Source organism: Marmota marmota, unplaced genomic scaffold (assembly GCF_001458135.2).
Source record: "Marmota marmota marmota unplaced genomic scaffold, marMar, whole genome shotgun sequence".
In the NCBI taxonomy this organism is placed as follows: Eukaryota; Metazoa; Chordata; class Mammalia; order Rodentia; family Sciuridae; genus Marmota; species Marmota marmota.
The window spans coordinates 8,711,251-8,738,657 of NW_026000169.1; the positions used below are offsets into that span (position 1 = coordinate 8,711,251).

At 34.9% G+C, this 27,407-nt stretch overlaps 1 protein-coding gene across 1 annotated transcript in view; it reads right to left on the reverse strand.

Annotated features, from left to right (window-relative positions):
- Positions 1 to 27,363, reverse strand: part of Slco1a2 (solute carrier organic anion transporter family member 1A2) — a 60,121-nt gene extending 32,758 nt beyond the window's left edge. Inside the window, exons 1-9 of the mRNA XM_048787186.1 lie at positions 27,211 to 27,363; positions 24,446 to 24,636; positions 24,004 to 24,122; positions 18,786 to 18,927; positions 14,411 to 14,543; positions 10,924 to 11,030; positions 8,644 to 8,790; positions 1,945 to 2,043; positions 872 to 1,142 (exon numbers count right to left, since the gene is read on the reverse strand). Coding sequence (XP_048643143.1) covers positions 872 to 1,142; positions 1,945 to 2,043; positions 8,644 to 8,790; positions 10,924 to 11,030; positions 14,411 to 14,543; positions 18,786 to 18,927; positions 24,004 to 24,063 — 959 coding nt within the window. The 5' untranslated portion in view covers positions 24,064 to 24,122; positions 24,446 to 24,636; positions 27,211 to 27,363. The remainder of the gene's footprint in view (positions 1 to 871; positions 1,143 to 1,944; positions 2,044 to 8,643; positions 8,791 to 10,923; positions 11,031 to 14,410; positions 14,544 to 18,785; positions 18,928 to 24,003; positions 24,123 to 24,445; positions 24,637 to 27,210) is intronic.
- Positions 27,364 to 27,407: the final 44 nt, after the last annotated feature.

Genomic DNA, 27,407 nt, shown 5'->3' on the forward strand with positions numbered 1-27,407 from the left:
GCCCCCCCCCCCCCGCCATCACCACCACCCATCTTCCAAATAAATACTCTTTAAGAATCTAATGCCCAGGCTACATTCCCTAAGAATTAACTCAAACTTCCTGAGACTACTGCACTACTTTCAAGCATCAGTAAATTCTAAAATTCCTAAGTGATTCCAATGTATGCCACGTTTGGGATACAAATACTACATACTAAAATTATCTACACTGAGTTTCCCACCGAAACATCTTCTTGAAAACTTTGCCTTGAACTTTGATTAAAGATCTATATTAAAAAAATGCTACATTAATTATGCTCTTGCATTCGCTGAAATTCACTATGTTGCTCAATGTTACTTGTATCATACATCATATGATGATATTTTTTTCTACACTTTTATACTTTGTTGTTGAGGGAACAATTTATCTTTAAAAATTATCATTCACCCCTTTATCAAATATAAAGAATCATATTATCTATAATGTTTCCTTTTTCTGCCTTAAACTCCAGGAAGCTCACAGCTAAGCTAAAATTTTGGTTATAGAACTATACTACCTATTATGATTAGTGCATATTTTTTCCTACTATTGTTCTTAAATTTCTACTTGTTCATTTTTTAATTAGACCTATGTTCTCTATAGAACAGATTGTTTTAAAGCAGATAGGACCAAATATATTTGCTTATTTGGAATTCCAAGAATGATTTCAATTTTTATATAAAGACTGAGATAAAACAGCTTTCAAATTATATCATTTGTTTTCAAAGATTAGCACAGGAAGAATCAGACTAGTTAGATATTATTGACTTGTGATCAGTAATAACAAAATATCTTAATAGCATACATCAGCAGCATAATATATTATAGTGCTAAGCTAAAATATAGAAACACCTATATAAAATAAAAGGTAAATTATGGTGTTTAAAATTTTTATATTTGCCTTTAGTGATTCCATTCTTTTCCTTCTTGACCTCTCCTCTCTGTTTTTCTTCTTTGTCACTTTTAATGATGTCAGCATTACCCTCTAGTCCCTCCTTTGGAAGCGTTTTGGGCAAAAAGAAAAAAGGAATGGCAGTGAGGACATTCACTCCTGCACAGATCAAAAAGCCAAACCACCATGCACCAACCCAACGAGTGTCAGTGGGAGTTATGGTCAGAGCATCTGTAAAGAAATGTATATATTTATATTAGTTTATGTCATATCTCTTGTATGAAATACAGAAAATTATTAAAATTATAATTCTCAGGTTCATTCAGATAGAAAATTTTCATACAATTCAGACATTTACAAACTTATCTAAGGTTGATCAATGATATGAAGTTAAAGTTAGAAGCAAGAAGTCTTGGTGAGCTGTTGCACAGTAGGGTGATTATAAGTAACGATTGTGTACTATACATTGTGAAAAGTTACAAGAAAGGATTTTGAAAGTTTTCCTCTTAAAGAAAAGAGAAATAGATATTATACATTGTTTACATATATCAAAACATCACATGGAATCCCATTAGTATGTATAATTTTTGTTTTATGTATCAGGTAAAATAAATTTAATTTAAAAAGATTTGTCTGCCAATGTGTACTGCTATGACATAAATAATAAAGCAATAAATTAGCCTTGATTATCTATCGTATCACATAAAGAATTTATAACTAGGTACTTAATAAATAACTGAAAGGTCTATTTCATTATCTACAAGTGATCCCTTGATTACAAGAAAGTAAAACTTATATTCTTAAATCTTTTGAAACCAAAATATGGCTGAGATATGACAGAAAGAGTAATGGACTTTGAATCAGAAGATCAGCATTTTATCTTCCTCTACTATTTACTCCACTTTGATTGGCTGATGTAAACTTGAAATAATCTACCTTTGTGAGGGTCAAATAGGACAACAATTACATGAAATTACATTCATAAGATACTTTGCATACTCTGACACTGTTTAAATAGATTTTATTGAATTACCTGTGTTTACAGATCCAGTGTCTACATAAATGTTTGCACAGAATGACGCTAACAAAAGTCCAATCAAAGGACCGATGATAGCTCCTGTTTCTATAAACCCTAAAAAAAAAACAAAAAATACAAAGTTATAGTATAGTTACTCACATAGAGTCTGGTTCTATGAAAAGACTGAAGTTTTCATTGTTTTCCTTTATTTTTTTTTTTATTTTTTTTTGAGAGGTGTTGTGCTAGTTGTTGAATGTAGGGACTTACTCATGCTAGGCAAATGCTTTTTTGCTTAGGTATATCCCAGTTATCGTAGATATTTTCGACTGAGATATTCAGCTTATAAGAAAAATAAACTTGGTGTGCATATAAAATAACATTGATTTTGTAAATGTTGAAAAACAAGCTGCTATTGTTTGAATCTGCGATGTCCTCTAAAGCTTCATAGGTTAGAGGCTTAGTCCCAAGTTTGGCATGATTAGGAGTTGGTGCAACCTTTAAGATGTGAGGACTATTGGAAAATCTTCAGGTCATTTGAGTCATGCTCTAAAAGGGGTGATGAGACTCTAGTCCCTTCCTCTTTCTCTCTTACTTCCTGGCCATGAAGTAAGTAGTTTCACACACATGCTTCTGCATCATGTGTTACCTCACTACAGGCCCCAAAACAACAAGGCCAATTGATCATGAACTGAAACCTCTGAAACCGAGAGCCAAAATAATCATTTTTCTCTTTATAAATTGATAGTATGGTTTAGATATGAGGTGCTCCCCAAAAGCTCATGTGTGAGATAATGCAAGAATTTTCAGAGGCAAATGACTTGATTATAAGAGGTGTCACCTAATCAGTAGATTAATCTACTGATGGATTAACTGGGTGGTAATGTAGGAAGGTAGGGTGTGGTTGGAGAAGTAGATTACTGAGGGTGAGCAGAGCTCTCTGTGCTTCCTCATTTCCATGTCCTGAGCTGCCTTCTTCTTCCATACCTTTCAGCCATAATGTTCTGCCTGACATTGGGCCCAGAGCAATGGTGTGGGCCATCTGTGGACTGAAACTGTGAATTAAAATAAAGTTCTGCTTCTTAAATTCTTTTTTGTCAGGTCTTTTGGTCACAGTGACAAAAAAAACTGACCAAAACACTGATTATTTCAGGTACTTGTTAAAATAACAGAAAGTTGACTAACATAGAAGCCTCATAATTTAAAGGCAATTTCTCAATACTTCCAAATTCTCTTTTATGCTGAGTAAAAGCTTTGCTCTAACAGCACAGGCACACAGGCATCCTATTGAAAAATACATGATAAAAAACAAAATATTTTTGATGCTTTACATAGCCATATTTTTAAAGAAATTCTAAAGCAATAACATGTAAAAAGAATTTTTATACATATTCCTCAGAAAAACATCACTCCAAATCTTCAATTTAAAATTCCTTGGAAGAATATGCCCTCATTATTATGGTACATCTCATTGATTTTATCACAGTCTCCTTTCTTATCCTCCACATTCTTATTTTCCACTTTCATCAGTCTCTTATATCCTCACTTGGCTTCTTAATAATTGAAAATTCATCAGCAGCCACCTCTTGATTTATCTGCAATTCAGAATGTATGCTGATCCCTTCCTGATCACTGAAAATCCAGGCAGGAGCGTCTTCAACTTCTTTTGCCTACTTCAAATTTTGTCTCTGCATTTTGTCTGCCTTCTCCACAGTCTCAGGGCTGAAGCTCAACTACCCCATGTAGTCCTGACTTGTCCGGTACCAACCCCTTTTATATTATCTGTGGTCTTTATCTGCCTAACATTCCCTATTCTATGCTTATTTCATATCCTCCCACCCAATGATTGTTACACTATCTCTAAAGCACTCTGCTCTATTTCCTTTCCCTATACTCTATCTCCATTTCCTCACCTCCTCCTCACTTGCTCAAATCTCTTCACATTATACTAAACAGTATAAGTAATAACTCTTTGTCACTAATCCAGTGTCCTATCTTGGTCTTCATCCTGCTAACTCTGTCATTTGACATTGCTGACTAACTCTTGTCATTTTTCTCCTAGAACCTTCACAAAACTGTACATTCATTGCTTTACTTTTCCCCGTATGACTACTTTGTCTTTGATTTTTCTTCCTCTTATTCTACCCACTAAGTAATTTCCAATATTTTACCCTAGGATCTCTCATTATACAAATGAGCTTCCAATGACAACCTCATTTTTCCCTTCTAATTTTATTTATTATCTCTATGTAGATGATTCTCATGCTGTATACCTAACTTTCATATTCTCTCCTAAACTCCAGAGCTATACATAGAACTATTTTATTGATGTCTAGGTATTAGATTTATAATTATTTCATTGTACATACACACATGCAGATATATAACATTGATATAATTATGTAGTTATTTATTTACTAAACTTATTGTGGACATGTATCTTATTCATCTTAATATGTAGATAAATTATCATAGTTTTACATATTATGTACCTATTGTGGTTTAGATGTGAGGTGTTCCCCAAAAGCTCATATGTGAGAGAGTACAAAATGTTCAGAGGTCAAATGATCAGATTATGTGATCTTTGACCTAATCGATGGGTTATTTCACTTCAGTGGATTAACTGGGTGGTAACTGCATGCAGAAATATATGACTGGAGGAAGTAAGTCACTAGGGGTATGACTTTGAGGTTTATATTTTGTCCCCAGTAAACAGTGCTTGCCCGCTCTCTTTTTTCTTTTTTTCTCCTCCTCCTCCTCCCTCTTCGTCCTTCCCCTCTTTCTCCTTCTTCTTATTCTTGGTTGCCATGTCCTGAGCTGCTTCCCTCTATAATATCCTTCTGCCATGATGTTCTGCTTCACCTTAAGCCCAGAGCTGTACAGCCAGCCAACAGTGGACTGAACCTCTGAAACCATGAGCAAAAATAAACTTTTCTTTTTTAAATTGTTCTTGTCAGGTATTTTAATCATAGCAGTGAAAAGCTAACTAAAACAGAAATTCATACCAAGGAGGAAGGTCACTGCTGTTACTAACCTAACCTTGTGGTTCAAAAGCCTTATGGAGTCTGTGAGAGGAATTTTGAGAAATTTAGAGATGCAAAGTATAAAACATTTAGAATGTTGTAAGCAGAGCTTAATTGGAGACTCTAATTGGAGCACAAAAGACCAAAATGGACTGTGGATAGTAAAGACTGGGATCTTTCAGAGGAGAAAGAAGACTAAATTGGAAATTGGACTAGAGGCTACTTATGTGGCAAAATTGTCATCTACATTTTGTCTATGTCCTGGGACACCCTGTAAGGATCAATTTAAAGATGATAAACTAATTAATTTGGTGGAAGAAATTTCAAGGCAGCAAAGAATTCAGGGGATAGTATGGCCATTGCTTGCAGCTTTTAGCTAAGTTTACTGTGATAATCAGGAGCAGAAAGCAGAGTAGAAAGATTTGAAAAACTTGTAGTTTGGCCAGAAAAGTGTGACTAAAACTGAGGCCAAGGAAGTTGTGATTGTTAAGACATTACATCCACTAAAGAGACACCAAGTACCTTATCCATAAACAATAGCTTGAATGCATCTCAGGAATGGACAAGACAATGCCTATCACAGGCTCAAAGATCTCCTTTGAAAAGAGATCCTGGAGGCATCTTGATTGCACAGTGGGGCCTAGGAAGTTGTTTCACTGTGCTCAGTCATCCAAACACTCAGAGGCTGCTGAAGCCATCATCCCAAGAGGTTTGGCTACTGCTCAAGGTGGTGGCAGACCTTGGCATCAACCACATGGTCCTAGTTCTGCAGGAATGAGATGCTGGAGTTATGGTGACAGGGAGGTTTCCACTGAGATTTCCTAGGAAGGCCAGGAAAATGTAGCCGATTCAGAGTCCCTGTGGGCTGTCCCTGAAAGGGTGATGCAGGAAGATGTAAGAAGGAAGCCAAAGCTACAAAGGAGACCCCTCTGAGATCAAGAGATGCCAGTAATATGGAATATCTGTCAAGGAAGCTGCAAGAACCTACAGAGATAACTAAGAGAGAGGCCATGTGGACTGCAACCAGTAAGGCCACAAGGGAAGAAATATACATGCCCTTTGCAGGTATAACATCATGATCTCATGTTCCCAAGATGCTAGATGTGGAGCTACAGGACTCGTTTGCTCAGCTGGATTTTGATTTGTTTTGGTCCCATCTCTTCTTTCTATACCTCCATTTCTCTATTGTGAAATGAAAATGTTTATTCTGTGCCATTGAATATTGGTACAATTTGCTTTTGATCTTGGCTCAAAATCAAGAGTTTGCTAGAGTTTCGAATGAGATTTTGGACTTGGACTTTGGGTAATGCTGTAACTGTTAAGACTATGGAAATGAACTTATGTATTTTTATATACATAATTATGTAAATGAACTAAATGTATTTTTTACTGTGAGATGGACATGAGCTTTGGGTGCGTGCAGAGGAGGAATGTTATGGTTTAGATGTGAAGTGTGCTCCCAAAGCTCACATGTGAGATAGTGCAAGAATGATCAGAGAATCCACTGATGGGCTGGGGATGTGGCTCAAGCGGTAACGTGCTCGCCTGGCATGCGCGGGGCACTGGGTTCGATCCTCAGTACCACATAAAATAAAATAAAGATGTTGTGTCCACCAAAAACTGAAAAATAAATATTAAAAAATTCTCTCTCTCTCTCCCTTTTCTCTCTCTCTTTCTCTCTCTCTTTAAAAAAAAAGAAAGAAAATCCACTGATATGAAATAACTGGGAAGTAAATGTGCGTAGACAGGGTGTAGCTGGAGGGAGTAGGTTACTGTAAGTTCAATTTTGGGGCTTATATTTTGTCCCTGGTGAGCATAGCACATGCTCGTGTTCCACCTCTGTGGTGAGCCGCTTCTGCCGTTTATGCAAATTATGGTCGCCATTACAAGATGGCGCTGGCTCCGCTGTGGTCTGTGACAAACAACTCCTTATTTGGGAGAGTTGGCGCATGACTTTTCATCACCCTATGAGAAAGCTCCACGTGGCTGCTTTGCATTGGGGCTTGAGATGCTTTATTAAGGCTGGGAGGGGCATCCGAGAGGGAGAAGAAGAACTATCAAGGGCCTGAAATAAACTACTGAAAGAAGATTCCTGAGTGTTGCGTCTTCCTTGCGGGCAAGGGGGCGCAACACACCTCCTCATCTCTCTTTCTCTTCCTCTCTCCCTCACTTTCTCTTTCCTCCTTGCCAGGTCCTGAGGTGCTCTCCTCTGCAGTGCCTTTCTGTCATGATTTTCAGCCTCACCTTGGGCCCAGAGCCATGTATGGAGTTGGATGAACATAGACTGAACCTGTAGAACTATGAGCCAAAATGAACTTTTCCTCCTCTAAGTTGTTCCTGTCAGGTCTTTTGGTCACAGTGATGCAAAAGCAACTAAACCAGTACCATAGTATTTTATGAATATTAAAATACATATTAAAACAAGCTGTTTGCTAATTTATTTTAGAAATGTGTGTGCAATCTTTCAATAGAAGTATGTGAAGGGATTTAAAAGGATTGAAAAGAAAAATAATGAAAGAGATTATTGTAAAGTTAGTGAACCTCCAAAAAGTTCCAAAAGTTATTTGGGGTAATGATTCATAGTTTTTAAAAATTTTAATCCATCTTGATTATGTATAGGTCTGTTCTTATTTTCTCTCACTCGCTTAAAGTTATTAAGTTTATAAAAAGATAAATCTACATTAATAAGAAAATAACCCTGTAGACAAAGTTTTGATTTTTTCAACTAGATATAATAGCTAAGGGATATAAGCAAGTCATTTATAACAAATTAATATTAGAAGATTGGGAGAAATATAAGAAAGTGGCTCTTGGGTTGACTATTATACCAGATAATACATTAATATAAAAAGGTAATTATGAAGATTGCTTTTGTGAAAAAATATGAAGAATCCCCTAAGACATGGAGACTGTGATGAAGAGACATTATCAAGGAAACTATACATAGGGTATCAGGGTTGTGATTGATAAGTAAGAGATCAGAGTTAATAAACAAGAAGCCAGCAGGTGTCATGAAGGTGGTAAAGAAGACTTGATTAAAACAATGTTTCAGAAAGATTACACTGCAAAAACATTTATAAGAAATTAATAAAAGAGCATATAGAAATAAGTGACCAACAAAGAAGTTATAATAAATTATGAAGCAATGAGAACCTGAACAAAAACTGAAATAGCAAAAGTAGTGAGAAAGATCTTGAATCTTCTTAGAGCTTAGAATCTTCTTAGAAAGAATGCAGTGTCAGGGAAATAGAGCATTCAGAGGACTTGAGGGACACTAGATTAGTAGTCTTTTTAATAGTAGAAAGCAGATTTTGCAGCTAGGCAAACTTATACACACGTGTAATCCCAATGACTCAGGAGGGTGAGGCAGGAGGATTGCAAGTTCAAGGCTATCCTGGGCAACTTAGAAAAACTCTTTCTCAAATTAAAAAAATTTAAAAAGGACAGGGGATGTAACTCAGTGCTATAGTGTCCCTGAGATCGATCCCTAGTACCTTAAAAAAAAAAAAAAGAAAAGGCAGATTTTACAAAGTGGTTTATAATTGATTGCCACATTCAAAAACCTTATGGCTAACTATGCCAAGGGAGTCTACTCATCATTCTGGAAATCACTAAGATTCTATGTAGACAATAAATTTTTAACCTAAGGGAACTTCTGTCTTGAAAAGGAATTAAGGCAGATTTTTAAACTTACCAATATACAAAGGAGAGTTTTCAGATTTGGCAAAATCTTCTATATAGGAAATACCCAAAGGCATGATGGGGGTTTCACCTATTCCACGTATAATATTTCCTACCAGTACATATACCCACATTAATGACTTAACTTCCTTCACACACTCTGCATTAAAATGAACAAACAAAAAAATTGCATTAGTGCTTGGATAGTAAGTGTTAGTGATACTTAATTCAAAGTTTTCTTTAAGCATTTCGTAGTTCTTATATGCCCATGACATCTTATCAATAATTTATCTACTTGGCCAGCAATGAATCATTGGGTCACCCTTATTGCATTTTTTTTGTGAGAGTGCTTAGGTTTGGACAAGAATAAGTGGTGTGCTGGAACCTGTTCTTTTGGGTTGGGAGAAAAGACTACATATACCTTTTCCCAATTCAATATTTAGTGTCAATTCTTTTGGGTAGTTTGATGGGAGTATTTACATCATATAGAATTTGGCAAACACCAAATATCAGGCTTACCCCAATTCCCCCAAATTTAGTTTACCAGTAACTACTGGTCCCAGTTAACAGCTATGAGTGTTATCCCATTCCTACACAACTTTGGGTAGATAAAAAACACACATACACAAATATATCTCCCCATAATTCATATCACATTTATCAATATCACATTTATTTAAAACCAAGTTCCATTCAAGATTGAATTTTCTACAGCTGATAACTTTATAAAAACTAAAAATATTTAACTGGGAAATAATCACTTTATTTTCTATGAAGACTACTGTATACTGAAACTACCAAAATCTTTTAACAACACCACCCCAATCCTTGGAGCAACACCTTCTTATTATAATAATAAAGACCAGGTCCAAAGGAATTCAAAAGAAAAAACAAAAAAAGAGAGCTCTCTGAAGATTTAGATCTACCTTTTTGCAATTTTGGTTCTAAGACAAAAAAGCTGTCAAGCCTTAAGGAAACACTGTAGGGTCATGTTTTCCGGAGAGTGAAAGACAAGGTACTTTCACCTCCTGTAAACCGGCCAGGCGTTGTTCACAAACATCAGGGTCCCCAGCATAGTTGTATCCCGCAGTTTTTTGAGAAGTCTACCTCGAAGTCATTCCCAGTCCCAAAACATCATAGCCTCCATTTCTGGAGATTTGTTTGTTTGTTTGTTTTTCCCAATGATAAGCACAATGATTTGCATCTAGAGATCAAAGACAAATCCTAGGCTTACTCTAGGGCAAAACTGAAGATGTTAAGTGATGAAAGAATGAATGCACTTTCCTGGAGATGCACCAAAGAGGGGAGGCTTTGCTGCCCCCACTGTAATGCAGACTAGTGTCTGCACAAGCCTTCTGCAAGGCCAGAGTGAGTTCAGGCTACTGGTGATGTTTTCCCTTTTTTTCTCAGTAGCTTCTTTGGCTTAGCTCTTCTGAGACAGATAGTCTTTAACTCTGATTCCATAATGGCAGTAAGTTCCCAGCTATCAGGACTACTGCAACTTCCACTGTCACAAATCCAGTATTAAAATGTCCCCATCAGAGGAGGAGAAGTTCTGGCTTGAGGTAAGTCAGCAGTCATATCCAGACTAAGTGTCACTAGAAGATTATTTAGATCCCTTAGCATATGAAGGAGCAGAGGCCAGTATGCTGTTGCAGTTTTGTGCTAAAGTGTAGTCAAGTCTCTGTTAAAGAAGGTCAAGGAGATGGAAAAACAAATCCCCATTAGTAGAAAGGGAATAAAGTAATTCCAAATTTTAATATACTTGCTGCTTTCCTAGCTATAGAATATCAGTGATATAATACAAAGCTTTAGAACTTTTTTCTCTATTTGCTATTTGCCTAATTGTAGAGACCAAATAATGAATATAAATTCATCCTTCAAAGTAATTTTTCTTTGTGGGATTAACTCTATAGTGGTCCTGGGATGGTTATCATTGATTCATTTTTTTGTTTTTTGTTTTTTGCTGTACATATTGGAGATTGAACCCAGTGTCTTACGCATGCTAGGCAAGCTCTCTACCACTGATCTACATTTCCACCCCTCTTTGACTCATTTTTAAACAACCATTTTAAGAAACAGACAGGGAAATCTTAATAGATACATTGAATAAGGGATAATATTCTATATTATTAGACATTCCTATTCTCCCTCTTGTGATCCCCTCAGAATCCCAGAAGAGAGAAAATATCTTCTGTTCATTCACCAAAATCATTTAACTAAACCCAATATTTTGTCCAAAAGACCAGTTATGAATTCACTGGACAGAATGCCATACAATGAAGTAGACAACCTGATGGATCTTGTGTTGGTCTTGAAGTCTGGTTGCCATTTTCCATACACAAGAAACTGTTTGAGGACAAGTTGCTTGAAACTGAAACTGTAGATTCATATTCATATCTGTATGAATATGGGGAAACATATTTATGTTAAAGAATTAATGAGGACAATGTGGGCATTTTGCAGATTACTAACTCCTGCTTCACTTCAGCCACAACATTCAAATCCTATAAAGATGTCTTTTCATCTTTGTTACTCTAATGATCATAAATTAATATCATCAAAAGAATCAAATCGGCTGCTCATTGAAAATGTAGACTCCCCTTACAATTAGCTTTCAATTCTCTACATGTCAATGTTATACCTTTTAGATTATCTGACATCAACCATCTGTGGTTTTTAGGTGACCATTTCCTGGAAATGATTAATATGGAACAAGGAACAAAAACTAAACTGAAATAGAAAACTCAACATATAATTAAGAAAATAAAGGCTTTGGTGGGGAGGGGGACAATCTCTATCTTTGGATTCTCTGAAGTTTGCTCATAAGAAGCATAACCATGAATTCTGAGAATCCAAAAATAATTACTCAATGTGTTCATTAACTCCTAAAAAAGGAAAAAAATTGCCCATCATAATGAGGGGCCTTGGGAGAATCTCAACTATCATCAGCACAGCTTAATGTAATGTTTTTTCCTCTTCTCACAAGAACAAAAGGGTTAATAGATTGTGGCCATTTAATTTAGGCAAATTACCACAGGATCCAAATATCCTTTCTCAGAAAGTAAATTACATACTACAAGATTATAGGAAATTATGTCCAACTGAGTCTCTCTTTGTTATAAATTATTCTGTTCTTTTTAATGTGTATATTAGATAAGATAAAGCCAAAAGAAAACTTTCCCTTCTTAGTTGTATATGAGCTAGAGTGTTATGCTTGGATACCCTCAATAGTCTTTAATTTCTATGCTACTGGATATAATACAAAGGGTTTAAATACCTTCTCCTTAGAACAATTGCCTAGTCATGCCCATAGAACATGGCTGTGAACTGTGAACAAAAGTTTCTATTTCCTTACTGATGAGCTCATGAGATATAAGAACCTCAAAGAAATAAGACCTTTGGCAGATGGTGGAACAAATGTAAATAACAGCTGAATATTACTTGATATTACCTTAGATAAGATAGAAAATAAAAGAGCAGTAAAAACTCTTTGCCTGAAAACATTTGATCCCTTCAAAAATACCCGAGAAGATAAAATAAAATAATTTGTTGATTTAATTTATATACTTAAAATTTAGTCTCTTATTCAAAGTCCATTTATTCATAAACACCAACCAAATAGCAATAAAAGGATTTTAAAATGAAAAACAAAAAGGCACAATTCAACAAGGATAAAAAGACTGGGAGATCTGAGAATAAGGCGGAGTTTGAAGAAATGTGGAAAGTGGGAAAGCAGGTATGTCAACCATGACTGAGTGGGAGAATGAAAAATATTGTCATAAGTGTCTACAGGGGAGCACTTAAACACATGCTGTACATCTCTAGAAAGTTTCAGGCAAGATACCTAAAAATGTAAGTGTGCATGACCCAAATTTCAAATGATTTACACACTTTGTTTTAAAGTGTACATAAAAATGAGTTAGACCTACAAAGACATCCCCTGCCTCGCACACTGAAAATGTCCATTGAGTCTAAAGTCTAAACAGGCATACTGAGGACAGGAAGGCCATGCTAAAAACTGAGTATTCAATAAAATAGAAAAACTGCATACTAAAAAATGAGGTTACCATTCCTACCATCTGGTAGCCAAGCTTCTACCTCCCAAGCAACAGAAAGTAGAATCCTTGCCTAGGATAATTAATTAACAGGTGATGCCCAGTTCTGAGCCATCTGAAAACAACCAGTCCTTACCCTATGAAAAAGTCCTCCATTAATCAGGACAAACATGGAATTTCTAATTAGCTTATTGTTGCTGTTATTCCTCTCTTAAATATGAATAACCAAGAACAAGATACATGAGGGACACTACAGTGGTAAAGACAGAGACAAACAAAAACTACACTTGGAGGAGCCAGAGACAACAAAGACAGATGAAGAAAATTTAGATGGGAAAAGATATTGCCTTCTTGAAAGAATAAAATGTTCCTCAAAAAGAGATATTCAAAAAACAAAGGAGTCCTTGAAAATGAAAAAAATATGATAGTATAAATTAGAAACCCATCCAAAGGTTTGGAAGACTCATCTCCCAGAAAGTAGAAGGAGATACACCATAAAATTAGAGAAAGAAGATGAGAAAAACATAAGTTTAATCCAGGATATCCAATATTCAAATAATAGAAGTTGTAGAAAGAGAAAAAAGAGGGGTATGGGGAGAGAGATATTATCTAAGGGAAAAAATACAAGTAATTTCCCCAAATGTCCACTGAAAGCACCTAGCACAGAGGAGGAAAAGAACTTATGCCAAAATAATTATGAATTTCTGACTCTAGAGTTTAAAAGAAAAATCTCAATATTTCCCAGAGAAAAGAAACTGGTCACATAGATTAGAATTGCATAGTATTCTCAATAATAATAACACTGAAAAGAAAAAATAAAAACAACACTTTGGAATGGTTTCCAAACTATAAATCAAATGTGGAAGTAAAATAAGAATATATTCAGATGAACAAGGTTTTAAATATTATTTTTAAATACTTTCTCAGAAAGTTACTAAATTACCCCCTGAAACCTCTCTGACTGCACTGAGAGGGCAACTGCTCTACCAAATGGTGAGGAATTAATGAGAGATACAAAGAAAGCTAATCAAAAGAAAAAGTCAATTATTATAATTCAGGAAAAATAAAAGTTATATAACAGAAAAAAACAACATGATTCAGTGGTGAAAAGTGTTTTCAAATAATACAAATGTAAATACTGCATATGATTTTATAGTAGGAATTCAATATACATCCAGTACAATGAGGTATTAAAAACTAACAAAATACAGAGGCAAACCCCTAAAAGAGCTAAGGCAGTTACAAGGTTACAAGCGGTTGCCCTTGGAAAGCAAAAATCAGGGGTAGGGGACAACTCTTTCAATATAATTTTATTTTTACAATCTTACACATAAATTATTTTGGTAAAAATTAAAATAAAAATCAACATTCAGACTGCTGTCTTTGTGACCTACAATTAAACAGAACCTTATTGCAATCAGAAGTGTCTAAATAGTCCTGAGAAAGGAGTAATTCCCAAATTCTGGCAGGTCCTAAGTATTTTTTCATCGGATTCAATCTCATGAAAGAAGTGTCCCAAATCTCTGTTTCACGGATTGACAAGGTGCAACTGTGTGAGTGGAAGTGAGGCATCCAAGGGCACAAGACAGAATTCATTTCTTCCAGCTCCTACTTCACTATTGTGTTCTTTAGGAAGCATCACTCCCAGAAGGGGAATTACAAGCCTCAGTTCTTGCAAATAAAAAACAAACCTAAAATATCATCAAAGACTGGACTACTTACCGGTTCATGAGGAAATGAGGTAGTGATATTAAGAAACATCCTAATCCCATAACCACACATCCAACACCAATCATTATAGGTCTATGTAGTTTAGTTCCAAAATAACTCACAAATATAATCAACAAAAGATTTCCTAGGGAAAAAAATTGAGAATGCTTATTTCAGTAGGTATTAACAAAATCTAAACAGCTTCACCCAGTCATTTATACAATAGTATTTACTATATAACAGCCATCACAAGTACTGGGATTGATACTCAGGATGCATAAAACCTTTAAATAAGTAAGACAAAACTTCTGTCCTAAAGGAGGATTCTGTTTCACAATTAAGACAGATACATAAACAGATCTCTGTGGAACATCACCGTTAAAGAGGGCAGAGGAAAGGAAGCTAATGAAAGATACTGAACAATAATTTTGGGGAATTTTAAACCTCTGTGATTATCCAACCTTGGGAAATAGGACACAAAAGTAGATAACAGCTTGTGTGTGACCTCTGGCCTCTCCTTCCATGCCTGTTCCACAAAACAGGTATGGAGATAAAAGCTGAAAGAACCAAAATATAAGTAGGTTCCTGACAACCATGCATTTTTAATTCAATAAACAATATTTACCCTGATTCCACTATGTGTAAAGGAAACCTCTATGATAAGTTTAAGGATTATAAAAATTTCAAAAAATCTTTTCCTCAAGGAGTTAATTTTCTAAGTAGTGTTAAATACTTTGAAGGCTTTTCTTTCAATCTCTGTTTCTCTCTAGTCTGCATTACATATAGAACAGAAGTAGTGTTTACATTATTTTACATGGAAAGTGCCCCACATCTATAACCACATTGGCCTCTCCACATCTGTAAAATTCCCAGTACTAATTCTATCCTTGTTGAAGGTAATGTCTATGGAAGCTCACTGAAATCTGTATGTTTTTGTAAATGAAGAAAGGAAGAGCTTTCCTTCCATACATAAGTTTGAATTCATCTTTCACATGGCCTTGCTCTGTCAGTAAAATCATTGCCATAAGGACATAGGACCAGAGAAGTGTGGACAAGGCTATGGAGAAGGTGCTTATAATAATAACCATTGAGGAATTCAAGTGAAGTCACGTAACTTACTTCTGTTTTTCTCCCTCAGCAATTTATTTTGGGTCTTCAACATTCTCAAGTCACCTATTACATCCACTAGTGGTAGGAGTAGTTAATATTTTATACTTTGTTAAGAAATTTAGGGCAATGAAATATTATGGTATATGGTTTTCCCACCCTGGGGCCTTACTGCCTTCCTTCAGTTTCAGAGGTATTGGTGCCCATCTGACCATTCAAGTCCAAGAACAACATCCATTTTCTCCAGCAATTCAAACCAACAATTAAAATCTCCCTCACATATTTTAAACCTCTCACTCTCACTAAACTTTAGTCTACAGATGTCTTAACTAGTTTCTCTCTAAACTTCCAAGAACATTCATCTATACTTGCAGATTCCATGTCCCCCCACCTCCCATTCTTTCCTGAAGTCACTGCTGTCTCCACTACTTTTAAGCTTCTATTCTTCTTTTTTTATCTTTTCTTTTTTTTTTCCCATGTTAAGAGATTGAACTCAGGGTCTCACATGTACTAGGCAAGCACTTTTTACCACTGAGCCACATCCCCAGCCCTACTTTTTTCTTCTAAATCTACTATTCAATTAAAAGTACTTGGCACATGTCATTGATTACTTCAACACTATGAAACCGTGGAAACAGTTCTCCATCCTTATTTAATTGAATATTTCTAATGTTTTTAACACTGTTGACACATCCTTTCACATGAAATTGAAATACATTGTTTCTTCTGGAAATTTTTACTCACTTGGCATGTATAGTACCATTCTGTCTTGTCTATTTCTCCTACCATTCTTTCTCTTAACACTTTAATGGGTTCTTTTTCTCCCATCTCTGGCTTAAACATTGGTACAATTCCAGGATCCACTCTTTATCCATTGTACTTACTCATTTGTTTGTTTCACTTTGCAGTGCTGGAGATGGAACCAGGGATTCCTGCATGCCAGGCAAGCATTCTATCACTGAACCATATTTCTAACCCCTGTCCATTGTACTTATCTTACATCCTCTCCCTGAATAGACTCATCTACTCTCTACTCTTAACAAACTCCTACTTACTCACTATTCAATAGCTCCAGCCCAGGTAGTTTCCCCGTGCTTTAGACTTGTAACTGCAATGTAAAGATCACTACCCAAAGGTCTCACAGATACCATCATGAAAAAATCACCTAAATAAAGCTCATCATCATCTCCACAGCCACTACCATTATCTTGCTCCTCTTCCTGTATTCTCAGCCTTGACACTACTATCCTTGCCACTGTCCAAGTTGGGAAGCCCTTGCCCTTACCTGCCTCTTATATGTCATCAGGTTCTCTGGAATTTAACTCCAAGATTATTTTAAGTCACTCTCTTCTCTTCATTCCTATAAGTATGATCCTGGCTCAGACCCAGATACTTTTCCGTTGGCTTCAGCATCAGCCTCCTGGACCCTCTCTATTCTCTGTCTGGTTTTCTACCTTCAAATCTATCTCAACACAGTCATAAGCATTGCCCTTCTAAAATGTGAATCCGACATGGCTTTAAACAGGGATTCTTAGTCATGGGTAGAAATCACAGATGACATGAACTTGAGTGAGAAAAAAAAGTTGCATCTTTATTTTCACTAATCTCTATTAGCTTTTCCATTGATGGTAAAAAGTAGGCAATAAAATAAAATAGCATTAACAATTCTTATGATTTTGTCACCAACAGAAATATAGATATTTGCATGTAATTACAGTTGTTGCAGATACTCAAATATTATTAACACCAATAATTAGTTGAAAATTAGTGCTAGATCTTGTTTAATGTGTTAAAATCCAGGACCATTATTTAAAAAGCTATTTTTATATTTTGATATAATGCTATTTCAATATATTTGGCTTCCTTTCTACTGCTATAGTTTTTTGTTTTATGAAATTACATTATTCTGAGGTCATACGGCAACAGATTACCAAAGAGGTGCTTAGCACAGAAGAAGACCAACAACACCCTTTCCAATCTTTATTGACTCTCTCCCTCACCCCGAGACTAAAAAATATACTCCATAACAATTCCACAAGTCTCTGCCCATTTCTTACCCTTATACACCCTACCTACTTCTCCAGGTTCACATCCTAACAATTTCCACCTCAAGCTTGACTACCCAACAATACAGGGCTGAAGATTTCTCCCCACACAAGCTACTGTGCTGTTTCACCCTTGTGCTGCTGCTTCTATTGGAACTCCCTTCACATTTACCTAATACCATTTCTTCACCTGGAAAACTTTTACTCATCTTTCAAAAGCCTGTCTTTCCCAAATGAGGCTGTGTCCCCTTTCCTGTTTCTATAGGATCGTGCATGCATTTATGAACAATATTTATTGCATTCAAAATTATTATTTTGCACCTATGCCCTCCACTAGCCTGTGAGCTGAGTCTATGCAAGGAGTCTATGCCAGAAATCTATTCAGGAGTTAGTTCTAACTCTATTTCCAGGAGTTAGGAGAGTCAGAGTAAGATCTGAGGTAGTTCTAACTTTATTGCCAGGACACAGGAGAATCAGAGTAAGATCTGATCAGTCATCCCAGGTTTCAGTTTTGCTTCTCCTCAACCCTGGTTTTTCTTCACATTTTGGTTAAATCTATAAAAGGCAATTTTTATCTTGAAAGAAGTAGAAGCTATTATAAAACTGCAAAGGAGTAGCATCACTATTTCTATGTAGCATTGTTTACAGAAATCTTTTCCTCCCTCATCTTTGTTCTCACAAATTCCCAGTTACTCCAAAAATTAGAACCTAAAAGTAAACTTCATTCTTCCCCATGGGATGTTTCTAAAATAAATTCAGAGAGAGACAGGAAACTAGTTTCTTCTTCTTTCTGAACATAGAAAGGAGAAGTGTCAACCTCCCTGGCATAAAAGGAAAAGAAAAATATTTGTGTTTTCCTTTGAAAAACAAATTCCTTTGGTCTCCCACAATACATGCTAAATTCAAAGATGACAACCTTGTTTCACTCAGGGCTGTCAAATGATAGATTTAAATATAAATACTCTGTTACTCATGCCAGATAGCCAAGAAACTATTAGTATAAAAAAGACAGTGGTGCGATATGTGGCAATATTTAGGTATTAATTTGAGGTAATATTTAAATGGATTGTTTGTAAGCATATCATAAGTTTAGCCAGGCTATTCAATCAGTTTTAGAAAACATGTAATTCAGTTAGATTAAATGGCTTAAAACAGTAAATAAAGAGAATAAAATTCAGAACAGCTAATAGATAAAACAAAATATAAATACAAGTAATGCAAAAATAATTCATTACCAATTTCAAAGCTCCCATTAATAAATCCAACTAGAGATGTCGGGATATTGAATTGTCTCTCTATTTGTGTGAGCATGGAATTCATATAAGATCCAGATAGTGTTTTGGATACATATGCACAAGTTAATGCCAACAAAAACATCTAGAAAGAAACAAATAAGAAAACTTTATCATTAAATTATATTTTCATCATCTATTGGGAAAAAGTCCTCTGCCATTAGATTATCTCCAACTTAAGTAACCCGTGAGCTTGCAAGAAACTTTAAAATCTGGTCTGTTCTTCTGGTCTGTCATGACATGTTTTCTCTCTAAAAATTCAAAGTGGGACTAAATGACTAACGGCACTGAATTTTGTAGGTAGTTATAGTCTCATTATTTTATAGGCATACCTTATACATACAGAGAAACAACTAGTTATTCTAACACACAGCGGTTGATTCAAACATCTTAAGCACTACAATGCTATCTATGGTACAAATGAATACATATATTTTATGAAAATAAGGAATACAGAATCAAACAAAGACACTGTTGATGTAGCAAATCTGTTCAAGTTCTCTCTGCAGGAGGACAAGTTCCCAGATGACCTTGACCAATCCAGCTCTTCCTCCTCTCTTGCTTGAAATTTCTGGGCAGAATTATTGCAATCTCAGTAAATAGGAAATGTCCAGGACAATCTAAAGTATGCCTTCATTTTCCCCAGCACAGGATGTTCTATAATATTTGAGCTCAGCAAACAAAATGTTGCCCATGATATATAAACCCAAGGTCAAGCACTTTTGGGGTCCCTCAGCTGTGGAAAAAAGGTAGGCCTATGCAGAGATGAGACTCCATCTTCTCTGGGTGGTTTTCTGGGTGTTGAGGGACCAACTCACTACAGATCCCAGGCTTCTGTTTATCTTTACTACCTGCCTGTGAGAAATAAATTAATTTTTCCTGATGTGTTGTATGAGTGTTCTTCTCAGCAACTCATAACTCCAACAGCTGGGTTTATGCAAAACCTCCTGTCAGATTTAGGAACTTTTGTAGTCTCTTATTCAAAGTAACATGCAGATTATATGATGTCAGATTTCTACTTACTGGTACTAAATTTACAAAGTAATATTTTCATTACAAACTATATGTAAATATGTCTTTAAATTGAACAGGTTCTTATTATGATAAATAAACATGCATACTACAAATTTCTACATCTGAATCAATCATATCTGCTACATAATTAGTTCCAAAAAGCAGTGATGTTGATGCCTTTTTGCTTTTCAGTATTGGGGATCAAACCCAAGGCCTCACACACACTAGGGAAGTGCTCTACCACTGAGCTATATTTCCAGCCCTTTTCTACCTTATTTTCAGACAGTGTCTCACCAAGTTGCCCAGGCTGGCCTCAAACCTGCCATCTTCCTGCCTCAGCCTCACTAATTACTGGGATTACAGGCATGTGTCCCCGTGCCTAGAGAGGTAGGGAGGAGGGTTGATGCCTTTCATATAACATCAAGGAAAACTTCAAAATTAGAACCACTGTGATCAACAGAGCTAGTACAATTTTATTTAAAATGTAAAAAACTAAATTTCTGATAGGTTTATTAAATTAAAAAAAGACATCTTTTAGCAAGGATTTGAAAACAGAAGCATATTGGGTACTAGTACAGTTAGGAAGATTAATTCCTGCATCAGAATCAACAGAATATGGAATATTTATGTCAGTCTGAATGGTGGTTTCCAGTCACATGCCATAAGACTTTTTCCTTGCCCATATTGAAAGTTACTTCCTGATGATATTTCCATCTCAGACTTCATTTTAACCTATTTTAGCCATCATTTTCAAATACCTAAAATCCTTACTCCACACACCCAATCTTGAGCCGACCCATAGTTTGTGGGCTGTCTCATGCATTCCCTTCAAAATTACTTACAACTTTATTCTTTTTTTCAGTCTCTAACCCAGTCACATACTCTTCCATGAGCAGAAAATGATTATCAGCAACTTCATTGGAAAAGTTAGCTCTATCCCTATCCCTTATAATTTTCATCTAGTTCTAGAATAAGTATTCTTTCTCCTATAAAATAACATCCCTTCATCCATGCTCTTAAGTGTATTTTTCCCATTTCTGAAATGAGTCATCAATTATCGCTCCCTCCCCTCTCACTTCTTACTGCCTCTCTCCCCCCTGTAACTTAATAATGCATTCAAGATACTTCTGTGTCTTTTGAAAACAATATATTCCCTCATGCCTGATGGTAGATGTTTAGAAGAATAATATATATTCATTGCATACATTATTTATCCTTCATTCAGCTTTCAGTCTGCTATATAGTCTGGCGTATTCTGAAGGTATTACGTTAAAAAATCAGAAACAACTTCCTAAGTTCCAAATCCAATAGACAATTGGATAGCCAATCATTGGCTTATTTGATGTCTCCAAATTATTTGTTACCATTAATCTCTCTTTTCTTCCACAAATTCCCTCCTCCCACACATACCTAAATCTCTGCTTACCTGATAGACTCTATCTACTTGGTTTTCTCTTTGGCTAACACATTCAAACTTTAGTTTGTATTTTCTACTCTTTCTGCCATGCATGTTCTCCCAAGAAATATTATTCCCAGTGCTCCAATTGTATGCCTACCTCTATTACAGCCCCTATCACAGTCCATTTTATCTATGTGTTTGGATTCTTCCCTCATTGTACTGTGAATAATTCAGAAATAAGAGCCACATTTTACTTGCTTTTGTGTAATTTATGCCTAGTAAGTGGCTAGTGTAAGCACCTAAGACATGTTTATTGAATTAATGACAGATCAAAAACAACCTGAATAAACAGTCAGTATGAACTAAAAATAAAACCAAATCTAATGGAGTCAAACACATTGTCTTAATCCATTTCAGGTGTAATAACAAAATACCATAAACTGGGTGGCTTATGAACTCTAAAACTTTATTTCTCACAGAAATACAGAGGCTAGGAATTCCAAGATCAAGGCACTTGAAAGTCTGATGTCTGGTAAACCCACTTACTGATTGAAGGACAGCTGTCTTTTCATTATGTCTTTACATGGTAGAAGGAACAAGAGGTCCCTTGAAGTTCTCTTTTAAAAGTGGCCTGATTTCACTCATTAGGGTTCCACCCCTGTGACTTAATTATCTCCTGAAGGCCTTACTTCTTAGCATTATCACCTTGGGGGTGGGATCTCAGCATATGAATTTAAGGATCACAGACATTCAGATCACAGCATACACCTAAGCCAAAGGTTATCTGTACCCATTAGTCTACTAAAATCTGAATAGAAATTTTTATGAAAAAGACCTGGGAAATTTTAACATCAAGCATAGCATAAACTGCAACTATTATATAGCTGCAAAATACTGTAGCTATGTCTCCAGCTATTTAAGTTTTAATATTAAATATCATTCATGGAACTTCTCTCTTCTCACTATAAGCCTTTGCAGATCATATTACTGAGACTATACAACTTTCACATGACTTTATAATTCAGGTCTCATATATAAAATCAAGGTTTTACCAAATCAAGTACAAATCTGACTTGGGAAAATATTTTTTTCTACTTACCATTTTAAGAAAGAAAACTAGAAGGATCATGATCCCAGTGTTCTTTCCTCAAAACTATTAAATGAATTCACTAAATTGATTCTATTCACAGAGTGAAATAAGCCAGTAGTAGTGGCATTCTAAGTCTAATGTTAACCTGTATACACAGCTAGTTCATATATATATATATATATATATATATATATATATATATATATATATTCCTACTAACTTTTAACAATTATGTTCTAAAGTTTGAAGCAAATTTGTTAAAGACAGTCCTCTGATGCTTCCTAAAGAATTTTGCTTAATGAAAATATTTCAAAATTCAAAAAAGTAGAGAAGTCCAATGGATTATTAAGAAATTGCCTCTCATTTTTACTTGCTAAACTTGTGGTTGCAATATTTTGCCATAACATTCACATCAGTATATAATCTTGCTAAACTCCAAAGTAATAAAAAATAAAATTTAAGACCTATTGTTTATAAATATGCCTGACAACTTTTCTACACAAATGCTAGTAATAATAAATATTTGAAATATTCATAATTTTTCCTAGCATCTAAAAAAAACTCCTACAAAATAGGATGATTGTTATTATACTTTTCAGATGTGAAAAATTAAGCACAAAGAGGTTAAATAAGTCACACAATGTTATACAGAAAATAGTATCTGGACACAGATAGGAACCTAGAGAATTCAGACTTAGATTCTTATTTTTAACTAGGCAATTACAGAAGATCATGAGAATTGAAGAATAATTTAAGAGGATTTTTTATAGTTAACATGGCATTTCAGGCAAAAGTAGTTTTCTAGATCTATATTATAACTTTCCACTGTTGTGTACATACACAGATTTGACCCACACATGTGTAATGGGAAAATGAGCTTTTGATAGGAAAATGAGTGCCAGTTTCTTAGGAAACCACTCTCAACAGGCACTAGCTGTGGAATTAAGACAAATGCTCAAATCCCCAGGTTGAAAATAAATATAATGAATATAAGACACTTTTGGAGCTTAAAAGAAAGAATTTGCTCTAAAATAGTCAAAACCATCAGAACAACTAACAAAACCAGTATTTTTCTTGTAGACAATGATTGTTATAATGCCAAAGCTTGAAGAAAACATTTATTTTACTGGGTCATTGTGAAGTAATCTTAGCATACTAACAAAGCATTTCTGTCCAATGAACTATTTTCTAATACTAACCCCACATACTTCTCTGGGAGAGAAACCCCTGAAAGGTGAGCATTATATTAGTATTCGTGTCTTATTCCAGAAAATAATTCTTGGAAAAATATAATGTGTGCCTCAAAGTTTTTAAAATCCTGTCCTTATTTATTTAAGTCCCTCAAAATCATTCCTGATTAAATTGCCAATATCAGTAATTTTATTTAGACATACTCTTGGTTACAAAACCAGCTTCTTTAAAGCAAGAAATTATCAATAGATAACGTAATATGACATTAATGTTAGATCATCTCATGTAGATATAAGCAGTTTTACAAGGACTAAGTTTAAGAAAAACACTTTACATATATATATATATATATATATGTATGTGTATATATATATATATATATATATATATATATATATATATATATACATATATACACATATATGTATATGTATATATACATATATGTATGCCAAAAAAATCCATACCTTCACTTTGGAAAGACATTTTATTCTGTGGGTTTCAATCCTTTTCTCAGTTTCTCCCATGTTGCTCTTCTGATTATTCCAAGATATTTATGTTTTATCTTGATATGTCTTAGTTCTAGCTTTATAAGAAAACAGAAACCTATTAAATTACTGACAAAATCATATCATCATTCTTTTGAAAAAGCATTGAATTTGAACAACATATATGGAATCTACTGTATTAAACAAATATCTAGGAAGTTTTTGATTCAGATCTAGTAAATAATGGGATTAGAGAAGATACAGTTTTAAATTTCTATTGAAAAAATTACTTTAACCATAATCACTCTTTATTTGCATAATTCATTATCATCCCCTTGCAAATAATGACTATGTGGTTAAATTATAGCTTTTCTCTTCTTTAGCCAAAACAAACAGACCAAAGTGATCTCCCTGGACTCACTTGAAAAGTGCTGCTTTTAATAATACAAACACTTTGGTTTGTTTAGTGCCAAAAATCTGCTTCAGCAAGCACACAAAGGCTCACAAATCTTTACTTGGCCAGGCTTCCTCCTCAAGTTCTTTGCATTTCAAGACCTCCCTGGTGTCTCAGGAAGAGAAATGCTTTTTGGGGCACTGTTGATTCACAGAAACCTGGGGAGACAAGGAATTTTAATCATAGAAATAGCCTCAGTAAAAATAACAAATAATTCTACAATCTGAGAAAGAAACCTACAATTCCAATTGAAGATGTAAAGTATAATAGAGATGAAAAATAAATGGAAGGGTGTGTGTGTGAGAGATATACATATGAATAACATTATACATATGATATATATGTAATAGATATCTACATGTATACATAATATATAGGCACAGATTGTTTTTCAGGACTAGGGATTGAATCCAGGGGTACTCTACCACATAGCTACATCCTCAGCCCTTTTTATTTCTTATTTTGAGACAAGATCTCCCTAACCTGCCTGGGTTGGCCTTGCCTTTATGATTTTGCTGCCTGAGCCTGCAGAGTAGCTGGGTTTACAGGCATGCACCATCACCACCAGCTAGGCATATATTTTTATATGTAATAAAGGAAGAGGACTTAAATTCTATTAGTTTGTAATAACTTCTTCTCAAAGATTTTATTTATTTGGTGTCTAGAAAGAAGGACAATATTTTGCACCAAAAGGAAAATATTTTACTTTGATAATATTTATTCTAGCAATTGTTTTCAAGATACAAGTACAATATCTTAACAGTATCCCCAGCATTAATATATTAAATATCCTTTAAATGATATTCATCTAATCAGTGATTCTGAATGGTACTAACTTTAACAAGTGCTGTCCCTCTCTAAATTTGCTGAATCCCAAATATACACATTAAAACAATCACCACTAAGCAATTATGTACAAGCTTAGCTCTCTCTTCTCATACCCTCCAGATTAAAGCACTGGAACTTAGCAGTGAACAAGACAGGAAAGATGTCCTATGGAGAACATAAACTAGCTGGAGAAGTCTAAGTCTTTGGGGAAGGCACTTGGACCCAGATCCCTAGGAACTTATACTTTTATTAGGAAAATAAAATTTAAATAAAACAGTGAAATAAAATCAGTGTATGATGTATTACAGCTTGTTTGGTTTGGAGATGGTAAAATAAAACAAACATTGGTTATAGATGAAAATTATAGAAATTCTCCAGGTCATAAAAATGAAACCATGCTGAAATTTCAAAATCACAAAAAAACTTCAAAGTTTGCATTACCTTAATGTAATGCAACACTGGTATTGAAAAAAACTGATAGAAAGGGATAATTTTCATCAGAGTAGAAACTGATGTGATTTAATCATATACCAAAAATGGTTTAATCAGAAGCCTGTCAACTTTCCCCATCTCTTCTTGTGCATTTAGAATCTAATCTCTCTTCCCTGATTTTTTGCCTTCTATCCCTTCTTGACAATATTTGAACCCAATTTAGTCACTCTATCAAACAATGAGAGAATTTATTCCTTTTCCATGTCAAAGTTGTCTTCTCTTTTTTAAATGGCTAAAGCCATGACTATTCTAAATGTCTATTTTTCATATTGTAGCTAGGGGGCACAGAAGCTGGATTTGGTGCCCAGAAAATCCTCACATAGGGAATTTTGTAATTCCTTTCATAAATTATGTTACTACCTTACCATCTAGAACAGGTTTTGTCACCATACCTTGAAGACTTGTTTTAAAATGCTTTTATGGTATTGAGAAAAGTTTTGTGAATAATTGGACTGGTATAAGAGGTAATAAGGTTAAACACATGGAAATAATTCAATGTAAATAAATTAACCCTAAACTTTCTCTAATTTTCCAGCTTGTATCATGAAAACATTTCATCCTTTCGAATACATTTTAAATGTTTTCCTGGAGGAAAATAAATGAACAAAATCTATTTCATTTATTCAACCCAGAATTCATGAAATCCAATACTTAATGTCACAGGCACCGTTGAGCACTTTGACCCTAAATCAGGAAGGCATGTAGAGCAAGATCCAGCCATGTGAATAGGCCCCTTTTGTTAGCACAGTGTTGTTTACATGGTGACTTCTGCTCCCAAGATCACAGAGTATCACTGACAAATCCTCATCAATCATCACTGTTAACAAAAACAACTTGCTGAAGTTTAATTAAGTGGATAATCATTTTATTTCTCTAACTCTTCAGCATACAAATGGAAACAAGTAATAGAACCAAGTAATGGAACAGGTAATACCCCCTCAAGCAAATGTGCTTGAATTTCTTCTGGTAGCCAGCTACAACTTTAAGTTTTTTGTTTTGTTTGTTGTACTGTAGTTACACAAACATACATGCACACATACACAGACACACACAAAACAGAAAATGTGCTCTCTTACAAAATTTTAAAGACACAGTACAGAATTGTTGACTATGTGTATATGAATTGTTAAACAGCCACTCTCTGGAACTTTTTCTATCTTGTATGACTGACTCTAATCCCAATGAACAGCAACACTCTGGGATTTTTGACACCCTTTGATTGCCAACCCCTAATGAAATTTCTCAATAATAAGAGAATACATTTTTTAAAAATGAATACAGCTCATTTATGCTCTATATTGACATAGTTTATAATATTAGAAACCAGCTGGGGAAATACATGCATTTAATTTCATCTTATTCTTTACTACTGAATTAAAGAAATAAAGACTTTATCATGGCAAAGTACATACATGAAGAAGGCTTAGGAGATGATCCTTTCTCTGGGAAAAAAAAGAGAATCACACCAGCAAAAACCTTATGAAAAGCTCATATTTCCAGGATCTTCAAATAGCTTCTAGCTCTCTGAGAAAAGCCTCTTGGGTGGTATCCAGTTGAAACAATTTCAACCAATACCAAACCAAGCAAGCGCATGCCAAGGAAGTACGTG